The sequence below is a fragment of the Chanos chanos genome, chromosome 3 (assembly GCF_902362185.1).
Source record: "Chanos chanos chromosome 3, fChaCha1.1, whole genome shotgun sequence".
Lineage (NCBI taxonomy): Eukaryota > Metazoa > Chordata > Actinopteri > Gonorynchiformes > Chanidae > Chanos > Chanos chanos.
Window position 1 is genome coordinate 47055992 of NC_044497.1, and position 11406 is coordinate 47067397.

An 11406-nucleotide genomic window follows, 5' to 3' on the forward strand; every position below is an offset into this window, starting at 1 on the left:
TACTTGCGGTGGTGCATTTAACCATCCCAAATAATCTGAAAACAAATTTCAATCTCAGCTTGATTTACCCCTGTTAGTGAATGCAAAATTAACTTTATGAACCATAAATAGAAACGCACATTTAGAGATAACCTCAAAATTTACAGTTGAAAAAGTACTCAAAATCCCTGTTATAATTACACTGACATGTTTAGAAAGGAATTCATCTACCAATGTATTTATTGAACTGAGAGCTGTCCAAAAGTTTTCTTATGCCAGAGAATTCTCTGTGTCTCTGCTTTTGTGAAAACTGCTTTTGTAGGTAAATCCACCAGTTTAGCTTCCTTTCATTCTCAGTAACGAATAAAGACCACATGTAAAACAGAATTTTTTTTGTGCGCAGCAGGACTCACATAGAGGTCAGTTAGCAGCCTCAGGAATGGGCGGGGCGCGTTCAAGCCTCATGGTCCAGGGGTCAGAGGTCATAGGGTAGAAGGGTGGATGCGGCAGAACGTCTTCTCGAGTGAGGGCGAAAGCAAATACACCCCTCTTCCTCCCCACCTCCCCCGTCATATGCTTCCTGTCCATCAGCCTGGCCTCTAGACTTTCCCTGCTGTTGGCATCAAAGTCCTCCACCCCCCGGCTTCCCAGGGGCTGTCTTTCCACCTCCCGCCCCTGATCTGAGGGAGCAATACCGTTATGAACAGGCAACGAGGGGGCCCCGGGGAGGGTCTGGTTCTTTTGGAGGTGGTGGTTAGGATCAGCTGGGTAGAGGAAACTGGTGGAGCGCCAGGTGGAGGGTTTGCGCCCGCGTCTAGGGCGAGAGACGCGGCAGCTTTGCCTCTTTATGTGGCGATGTAGGTGGTCAGAACGGGTGAAGCTCTTGTAGCAATGTTCGCACTGATAGGGCCTCACACCTGTGTGAATACGCAGGTGGTTCTTCAGGTCGTAGTTGTGTACAAACTTGGAGTTGCAGTGGAGGCAGATGTAAGGCCGCTCACCCGTATGCTTGCGCATGTGAATCTTTAGCTTGTCTTGCCTGTGAAGGGGAGAAAAACAGAAACACACACGTACGCACACACACACACACACACACACACACACACACACACACACACACACACACACACACACATACACACACACACACACACACACAGTTATGAATAAGGGACTTTGGAGTTTATCCTGTGAGGGTTTTGAAAGATGTGGCGCCATAGCGTGCCACACATACCTAGAAAAATCCTGGTGAAGCTTTAGAAAGATACCGAAAGCACATGTGCAGGCGTTGCTTTCATGCTGAAAAGCAGTGGGTGAAACTAGCTAAAACAGTGGCAGGAAATATGTGAGGCAACAATGAAAAGATAAAAAGAACATATAGGCACAGAGAAAACATAAAGGGTTTTTTTTATGACTTAAGACATGGTGTCTTGCGGTACCAAGATGAGTGTTCTAACGGCTCAGATCAAAGTTTCAATGCATTTGATCCACTTTTCTCTCTACGTCTGTCTCATCTGAATTTCGGTCTTCCTGCTTTACGATATGCCTCTGTTCAGATGTAAAAATGAACTCCATATGATACTGTAGGATTTTTGAACCGGTTACTACAGTGTATTACCCTCAAACTGCTTTGAGGGACATTGCTTTGACCACAGCATCACTCTGAATGTTTCTGGAGAAAACAGGCGCTACATATTAGAGTCCCCTGCACTACTTGTCGTGTTTCCTGTGTCTCTTCTACGATGAGTGAGGGTTACGCAGTAAGATTTACAAAAATTCTGCGGTGCATCGAAAGCGTACGTGCATAGGAAGTGTGGACCATCTGTGAAGACATGTCTTACGCTGGCAATATTCATGTTATGCCCCCAGACCCAGGAACCATATCTCTTTGAAATAAAGTAAAACTGCTTTGCAATTGTCTTTCCAGTTTTAAGAAAATGGATTTCAAAACTATATGAGAGGCAATATTTTTCAATTGTATCTTTTTGAAATATCAGTGATATTAAAGGATCTGACTTATCAGGGAACACATTCATGCTTTGAATGTTTTAACATTTAAAATTTTAAGATATATTTTACAATAAACAGTATTTTATGAGAATTACTGTACTTTTATTTTTACTGTTATTTTTCATTTATATCAATGCAAATAGTAGTTTTATGGTATCCAGGGAGATGAGCTATGGTAAAAAATGTCATTTACATGAGATGTTTGATGCCCAAAATTCTCAGTTAAAATTGGGGAATTCTGAAAAATGAAAATCTCTGTAGCCAATTGTCATTGTCTTAGAAAGAACTTATTACTTTCACGGATTTGCCATTTTCACATTTTTTCGCACATGGGCAGGTGTTGGCTAGAGCACAACTCCCTACAGATTTCTATCTGAGGGTGGTCTGACTCTCCAGACATAGCACAGGAGGGGGTGGCTGGATCACTTACCTGGTGAAGCGCACCTCACAGATGGTACACATGTAGGGTTTCTCCCCTGTGTGTGTCCGCATGTGCCGAGGTAGTTTGCCCGCTCCCTGGATCACCTTGTTACAGATGGGGCACTGCTGAGAGGCTTTGGGTTTTATCTTCCTCTCTTCTTCCAGCTGCCAAGGAGGGAACAGTGCTCCCAGGTGGGAGGCGCTGAGGAAATTCAGGTAGGAGCGTAAATCTGCCTCGTCCTTTATCTGACCTAATGCTGGGTCCGAAACCATACCCATCCCAGGACCCATAAAGTCTTTCAGAAAGTCTCTATGGAAGAGCCCTGCGGGGACCTCCTCTTTTAGCTCCTCTTTGATGACCTCCTTCTTTACGGCCAGGTCCAGAGGTGTGTTCTCCAAAGCTGAGGGATATGGGTGAGGGGTATGGTGGGGCTCCAGGATTTGTGGGAAACCAGGGAACCAGGTTGGATAGAACCCTGGCAGGAGAGGAGAAAAACCTGCCCCTCGTTCCAAACCAGGCATCTTTGGATACAGTCCCTCTTGGAGCAGGGACTCAATGGAGAAGTCCTTCAATGCGCGGTTCTCCAGGGCCTCTGATTCTCTGGGTTTTTCACCCTTTGAAGCATCCTGACCATCTGGACACATCCTTTCAGCTGTGTCTTTGTCTGAAGGCTGGCTCTGCTGGGAGGTGGATGGTGAGCTATCATTTTTTTTCTCCACCGCTGACTTTTCCTGGTTCTCAGACGCCTGCGCAGATCTTTCACTGGTGTTGTCCTCCTCATGGTCTTCCTCTCTAGACTCCTCAGCTTCTTCCTCCATCTCATCATCCTCTTCCTCCTCTTCTTCTTCATCTTCCTCCTCATATCCCTCCTCATCCCCTTCCCCTCCACCACCTCCTCCGCCTGTGTCTATGATCTCCATACACACGTTGATAATGCAGGGGATCTCCAAGAGCTGGGCTGCACTCAGAATCTCTTTCACGTTGGAGGCTGTGACTGTCAGTGTTGACGTATAGGCAAACTCTAAGATGGCAGTCAGAGACTCAGGGGCTACGAAATCCAGCTCATAGACACCGTGCTGGTCATTGGCATCTGTTGCCACGGTGAAGAGTTTTTTGAAGTACTGGCTGCACGCTGCCAGGACAGAACGGTGTGTGCGGTACTCTTGGTCTCGCACGATGAGGACAACGTCACACAGGAGGCCATCACGACGCTGCTCATTTAGACTGCATAGAACGTCACTGCTGTGGTTTGGAAACGGGATTCCAATCAGGTCCTCTTCTCCATGGGCCATTGTCACACAGAAATCTTTACAGAGAGAGAGTTAGAAAGAGAGGGAGAGAGAGAGAGAGAGAGAGAGAGAGAGAGAGAGAGAAACAGAGAAAGTTGAATGGCAAGCAATTGTAATTTTCATGGTGTCATTGTGAAAGACCTAAATACCCCCACACAGTTGCTGATACAATGTTAATGGTAGCACACCTTGTTTCAGCCGTGTTGAATGAAACTATGTGAGAGAGCGAGTGTGTGTATATTTGTGAGCGTGTGTGTGTGTGTGTGTGTGTTGTAAGTGCCGAGTACACTGTGGTTACTTGATTCTTTTGAAGAGGATGTCTGAGATGTTGGAAGAAACAGTTGAAAACATGGTGTCACCACTTTTTTTTGCAACTGATGGCTTTGATTACACAGTGAGTGAACTAAATGTATCGCTCTAAATCTCTGATTTTCCCACTCACACACATATACAGAGAGTGACCAATATAAAAGTGTCTGCATTCTGATAAGACAAAGAAGGGGACAGTTTTTATCTCTACACTTTTTTGTTTTTTTGACGAAAACATACTTATCTAGGTGATGTTCGGAAACACAAGAGACAGTACAGGAAGAAAAAAGGGGTCAGGCTCTACTTTCTGCACTGTAGGGAAAGATGAAAAAGAGAATCAGGCTTCTCGTTGACCCCCACCCCCACGTTTCCCTTTCAAAAAATAGTTTTGGTCTTTCAGATTTGTAATTGATTCGACTAAGTTCACACAGATTCCTTTTTGATTCATGTTTTTTTTTTGTTCTTTATCATCTAAATAGGCCACACATGAAGAACTAGCTAATACAATAAATTAAAAACAACAACAAAAAACTCTCCCTTCATACTCATTTTAAAGCAGAGATCTATCAATGGAGTGTACAATTGTACCTGTTGATTCCCTGAAATGTTTACAGCATCTCATAAATAGTTTTGGCAGCTTTGTCCTTCATTCATGTCTATGAATAGAGCTTAATCTTAGACGTCTGCTCCCCGCGGTCAGTGCAAGCATTCGGATCTACGCTTTCATTTTCTGACCACAGCTAAGCCTACTGGGGAGTTTCAAATGGTCCAAAGACTGCCTCAACGGCAAAATAAAGTAGCCTCTTCATATTATTACTCACTGTCTTTCACTGAAAGAGAAATTTCCTTTCTTTTCTTACATAGCCTTCATTTCTCAATAATATTGAGTTAAGCATTCACAATTCAACTGTTTAATATCTTCTGCCCTGTTGCTAAGAGACAGTTGCTATAATTACCAGTTAGACATATAGTCTACTAAAGAGAAACATGCCTGTAGTTGAAACCTACGGTGTGTTGCACACAATATGCATGCTGAGGGGAAAAGCGTGGATTGAAGAAGGGAAAAAAAATCGATATACAAAGCATAAGAAGTCATTTTTGAAGCATTTGTCTTCAGAACTGAGCATAGGAAAAAATAACTTTTAATGTTCCTTTTTGCAGGGCTAAGCATTTACTCATGACCTTTGGTGTAAGTTTCAGCGTGAAAACCAAAGCGAGGTTGGCAAAATGCGATTTCTGTGACCTACACAGAATCTCATAGCATATTTCTATGATTCCTGTAGCCACCCAGAGGTGAGAAATAACCTTATTACCTCAATAGAAGTGAAAGAGACAAACAGAAGTCCGTCAGTAATGTGTTTCGATTTTTTTTCATAATGTTAAGATTCAGCACTGCGATAGTCTCTAGAAACAGCGGTAACGATCAAGAGCCTTAAATAGGCAAAAAGAAAGAGAAAGAGAGAATAAGATAGTGAGAGACTGAGAAAGAAAGAAAAGTGTTCTGCTGTCCCCAGAAGTTCCCTGACAGGTTGCACAAAAAAGCCATGTGCCCCTCCCTGGAAAGTCTAGCCAAATCAAACAGGCCCATGGAGCTAAAAACAACAGTGGAGGATAAAGAGAGGAGGAGAGATGGGGATGGAGGAGACGTGGAGAAATCTCCCACCCACCCTTGGAACACGTGCTGCTGCCGTTAGAGCCAGGCCCTCAACTCAAAACGCAACCCCTCCTAATTACAGCTTGGAGAAGAGAAAAGAAGAGGGGGGGGGGGAAATGGAGAGAAGAGGAGAAGCTAAGAGAAGAGAGGGTTGAGAGAAGAGAGGAGAGTATCTGAAGAGGATGTGCCACATGGTCAAAGAGTGGCTGAGGGCAGTGCTTTCCCACCCAGAGGTCCAGCAGGATAACCCACCCTGCCACTGTCTAACTCACACACGCCTTTAACCCCTCACCTTCCCTGATTCTTACTCACACACATTCACTCACCCTCACACAGATGCATGCATACACACTCACACACACACACACACACGCACATATATATAAGTACACATACAAAGGCTGGGAAGGGAGAGAGGAGGACAGAGGACATGAGGTCTTTGGAAAACTCTGAGGGGTGATTCAGTCAGTGAAGAGCCCTCTGTTGCAATTCTTTGTTTTGACAGAGGTTCTGTTTGAGATTTGCCGTTTGGAAAGTTCCCCTGACCCGATCTCTTCAACCCTTTTTAGCAGAAGTCATATCAAATCATCATTTCAAAAAACATGAAAGTTCCACAAAGTCTCCATAGTCAATTATCATGTGTGTGATATTTAAAGAAGATTGGAGCCATTGTTTACTTTGCAGAAAGAACCAACTAAAATAATGAACTTTTTCTAAAACTTAGTCGAAGCGATCATAATAAAACCTCGCTCTACCAAACGCACCAAATTTCACACGTCTGTTCGATCGCACTATGACAGTACTGCTAATAATATGTCAAACTCAAATCCATTTCAAAGGCCCTTTAAGCTTTCAAAGTCTAACATCACCAGCACTGTTTGTGTAAGACAAGTGGAAATGAAAAATACCAGCTTCAGTGTTGTTATAAACATAGTTGTACTCACTTCTGTTTAAGTATGTCGATCTCTCAGCAGTGAGACAATACCCTCTGTGTGTTTTTAACTGAAACCTGCAACATGGTGGCTACGCCTACAAACCTCCTCAAACGACAGTGTTATCATCAGACTGCGTTTAATGTAGTAACCCAATACCACCCAATGACACATCACATGCGCACGCACGCGCACACACACACATACACACACACACACACACACACACACACACACACACACACACACTCATCGCACTAAAGTAATACATATATTCAGCAATGAGATGAGGAGGCTATGATGTTGAGGAAAATCATTTAATCATTCAGGGTTGAAATAATTAGCATAATTAGTTATAATTACTATAATTAGTTAATATATATATATATATATATATATATTAAACTTTACTCATATTTTCCACTTAAATTACTCATGCACTTTTGAAAGCTTTATATAATTCAAATATATTATATATATAATTTTTGGTCTTTGTCTTTGGTTTTTAACCCTGTCTAATTTTTATAATAGTCCTAGTTTTGTCTTACATGAAACATTCATGATTCATCACAGATCAAAGGAGGAGTGTCATTCCTCTGACTAAAATCACGAAAAACACCCTCAAAGTTCAAGGGCTTAACAGGGCTTATTGATATGTGTTCACAGGACACTTATGAATCCCCTCACAAAAGTACAGCGCTCAGCACTACTTGCACATACAAACTACTGTAAAATGAACTAACTGAGCACCAAATGCCAAAAATATTACCAAATACTTTTTAAAAATCATACTTCTTTTGTTTCATATTTGCCTGTCACATCAGAACAGAAAACTCGAGCAAGTAATATTAGTATTGAAGCGGAATGTGACAGAATGAATAGTATAAAAAGATATGGTCCACCAAATTGTTCACATTCTCCGAGACATTTCATCACTTGCCCCGAGCCCAGGGAGAGGACACAGGAGAGATGTTGTGTTGCACCTGTATGACAGCAGAGGCCGATGGTAAATTGGCCAAATCTAGCAGTGGGCCAGTTTGTCCTGAGGGAGTTCATTTAAGTTCTGATCCAAAGGGCATCCTGAGGGAAACTGGAGGTACTGTTCATTAACTATAAGCTACTTACTTACACCAGTTGTAGTTATGTATCGCTAACACAAAACTGGCCTACACATTGAAGGTGTTTTTCTCTGTAGATTTGACACTTGTTGAATAACTGATCTGCTGAGACATTAATGGAGAGTATTTTAAGTGTATTTTAAGTGATAAGAGGGAAAAAAATCACAATATATTTTATCATTCTAATTCCTTTGATTACTATTGTCAGTATGGAGACCAAAGTGAAACATTTTTTTCTAAGAATTAGACCAAATGTAAGGGGTGTCATGAGTTTTCGCTTTGGTAACTTGACTCACTGTGAACAGTAGAAGTTCACATGAAGGTCTGCAGATTTTTTGCTAGCATTGAGGCTTCTTTGGCCTTGTATTGATTTTATTTTCTGTTGCACAACATAACACATTCTATGAGTCAAGCATTATTTGCTTCGTTGTTTGTTTCTATAGCAATTAAAAAAAACCCAAAACAATTCTGACTCTGTCCTGCAAAGAAAAACAAAAAATTCTTAAAAGAAGGCCAACACAAGACAGAAAGATACAGTGTTATGCCTCCTCTGAACCTTATATTCTGTGAGTGGAGTTCACACAAACCATGTTTGAGTCACACAAACAGTCATTTACACCTGCTTTCATCTCCAGCCCTACATGCACTGCAACAAAATTTGTCACCTAATATAATTGTATTTAAAATTTGAATTGTGGTTTTGTGGTTTATGCTCTGCATTTTAAATGCATATCCAAATGTTGATGACACAAAATAGCTTGGAAATTTCCATAAACTTTAGCCGATACGGAGTTATGAATAAACTTACACAAATGATGCAATATTGTTTTAAATATTGTTTTAACATGATTAAGTCTGCAGTCATTTTGTAAATAATGCGTTAAAATAAAACGGCCAAGTGCTTCATTGTAAGGATCTTACTACTGTTAAAAACTTGACAAATGTTCACACTGTCAACACGCTTTAAACAATACAAGAAAGAACCATGTTTGAGACTGACTGCTCTCAAAATGTTGATCCCTGACATCCCTGACAGCTGTTCAAAAACTTGCTGCCCTAAATTTTTTTCTCTTTTTCTTTTTCTTTTTTCTTTTTTTTTTTTTTTAAAGAAACGGTGCATATGGTACAATCCAAATAATTACATGAGTCATCAAATTACCACATCCACTACCTAGTCTCCCTTCATACTGCCTTCACCTGGCAGACAGGGAGCAAAAGACAGCTCATTCTTTAAAGCACCGCGTGAAGAAAACACACTCACGAAAAAGCACACACGGATACATATAAACACATACGTACTGGTAGACAAGAGCCAAACATGTACTCCCACACATACACTAGAATAACATTTTGTGTAGTTGGGTCAATGAACCTTTACTCACCTTCCTCTATCTCCTCAGGTGTGTATCTGCCTGTGTGTATGTATTATTTACTCCAACACTCAAAGGTGATGTTCAGTTTCAGTGAACACTTGCATCTCCCATACAGATTAACACCGAGTCGTCCATCCATTCACACTCATCCTATTATCATCCCTCCATTCACAAAAAAAAAAGGACTAGAGGGAACATCCAAGAGCACAAACGACAAGTGAGACTTTGGAAGCGCGCACAGTGAATGTGTATTCCCTCCACGCGCGGACAGATGAGAGAACAGCAGAGAGAGGGAGAGAGAGAGAGAGAGAGAGAGAGAGAGAGAGGGAGAGAGAGGGAGAGAGGTAGCTCCACTATATGGCTGTAAGGAGGAATGAGAGAGAGAGAGAGAATGAGACGAGTAGAGCAGTGCTTCTGCGATGTGGAGATGTCGCAGCACTAGTTTTTATAGCAGGGTGGGTAGCTGTACGATAATGACACCCCACTCCTCCTCCACAACACAAGTTAAGCACAGTGTGTAATAAGCTCATGGCTCAGACACCCTCTGATTTGGGTCAGACAAAATGAATTTTTAGTTTTGTTAGAGTTGAGTTCAGTAAGGAGGGAATGAACGAGCGCTGGAAGGGGGTAGTTTTGGGAGAGAGACAAGAGAAGAGAAGAAGAAGAAGAAGAAGAAGAAGAAAAAAAAGACGTCCAAACACTATTTATGTATCAGTTAAGACCTCAGAAAAGTAAGGAGAAAAAAAGAGGCCAAGGGCTAAAGAAATGTTTGGAGGAGAACTTGTGGAGTCAACATATTGTTTAAGATTTTTGACTGGGTTGTGATGTTTCAGAATTCCCTTAAAGCATCGATGAGGAATCTAAAATTGTGTTGTACCGTTTTGTTTTTTTTTTCTTAATGGCGGGTGTGGGTAGTAGGAGGGAGATGAATAAAATCAGTCCAGTTGTTTTCATATGGAAATTTCCGGTGATGATCCCCTTACTCTGTTTTTTTTTTTTTTTTACGCTGGAAACTGTATCACTCTGTCCCTGCTACTGCACATGTGAGGCATTCACTGAGTCTGAAATTTTTGGCAAACAATGCAGCAGACACAAGGAGGAAAATCATTTGACATTTGAGGTATTTGATTGTTGGATTTCAATCGAAGTACTTCAGTAAAGCCACAGATTGAGAGTGATGCTGGACTTGCGCATGCTTGGTATGATGTTTCTAAAAATTTCACTTTTCATTTTTATACCATTTTATCAGATGAATCATTATACTTATCACTTCAGTCACTGATCTGCAAAACTGAAAAAAAAAACCCAATGTTCTTGTGATACAGCGTACATGTTTAGGCGAAAGAACATGTTTTATAAGCTCGATATATGACTTTGAATTCCCATACAGTGTTAAAAATAAATGCAACAGAAAAAGATTGCGAGACAATTAGCAACAGCAGAAATATATATAGCTTAATTACAAATTGATTAAAGAATCATTCAGTTAAGTTATATCAGTCTGAACTGATTAGTCTCTCCCTTAGAAATAACTTGATTATGAAATTTAAAATCAGTAAGAAAATGGGACCCGTAACTTCGCGATGAACCCCCTCCAGCACCCCTCAAAAGTGATTAATACACTCTACTTAGAAAAAAACAAACATTTTACTGAGCTATGCCAATGTCTGTCACCTTCATGAGAGAGATGTGACTCATTTTTAATAATTTGGGCCTTCCTAAACACACATTTGTTCACACTTTGCGCTGTAGCTTGAACCACAGAGAGTGTGTGCTGTGGGGTTTTGTGATGTCTCCTTGACGTTACACACATGCTAACATTCGCTAATTATGCAACGCAAATTTTCACACTGTTTAACAGTCAACTTTAGTCAAACTCAACAGTCAACTTCAACTTCCTGTTGATTCTCATGTCTAAATAACATACATTTATCTGACTCAAATGATCAGAGACAAAAAGAAAAGTTTCAGTAATGCTACCTGAGATTGTTTGGAAATGGTGGGTCTTTCTTTCTTTTTTCTTTTCTTTTGGTGCCAAGGTGTATGGAATACAAAAGCGTGTAAATAATTGCAAACTAAGAGGCCTTCTCTCAATCATGTTTATCAGTCCTCAGCTGTGTTGGAGAAGGAGTGCGGCACCAACGCGTGAAGGGCCGACTCATTTTGTGCTGGCTGCTAGCCACTTCATTGCACCTGCTTCGTATGATGAGAAAATGATTTTCGCAAAGATGAAATTCCTTAATGCCACTGTTATTTTCTCCGTTATGGGTAAAAAAGTTTGGAGGCTTTCACCAGTTGGAAATATATAAGAACGCTGAAAT

The 11406-nt window shown here is 41.2% G+C and overlaps 1 protein-coding gene across 1 annotated transcript; it reads right to left on the reverse strand.

Moving 5' to 3' along the window:
* Positions 1–399: 399 nt before the first annotated feature.
* On the reverse strand, positions 400–3702 carry zbtb7c (zinc finger and BTB domain containing 7C). Its single transcript, XM_030770211.1, has 2 exons — positions 2420–3702; positions 400–1018 (listed from the first exon to the last, which is right to left on the reverse strand). Exons 1-2 carry the CDS (start codon positions 3700–3702, stop codon positions 400–402), a joined length of 1902 nt encoding a protein of 633 aa, XP_030626071.1.
* Positions 3703–11406: the final 7704 nt, after the last annotated feature.

What these genes read in the sequence shown, in the direction of transcription:
- zbtb7c (XM_030770211.1), bottom strand. Translation starts at nt 3,702, where the DNA reads ATGGCCCATGGAGAAGAGGACCTGATTGGAATCCCGTTTCCAAACCAC. An exon ending in TGTGAGGTGCGCTTCACCAG is followed by an intron (nt 1,019 to 2,419) that starts GTAAGTGATCCA and finishes TCCCCTTCACAG; the next exon opens with GCAAGACAAGCTAAAGATTC.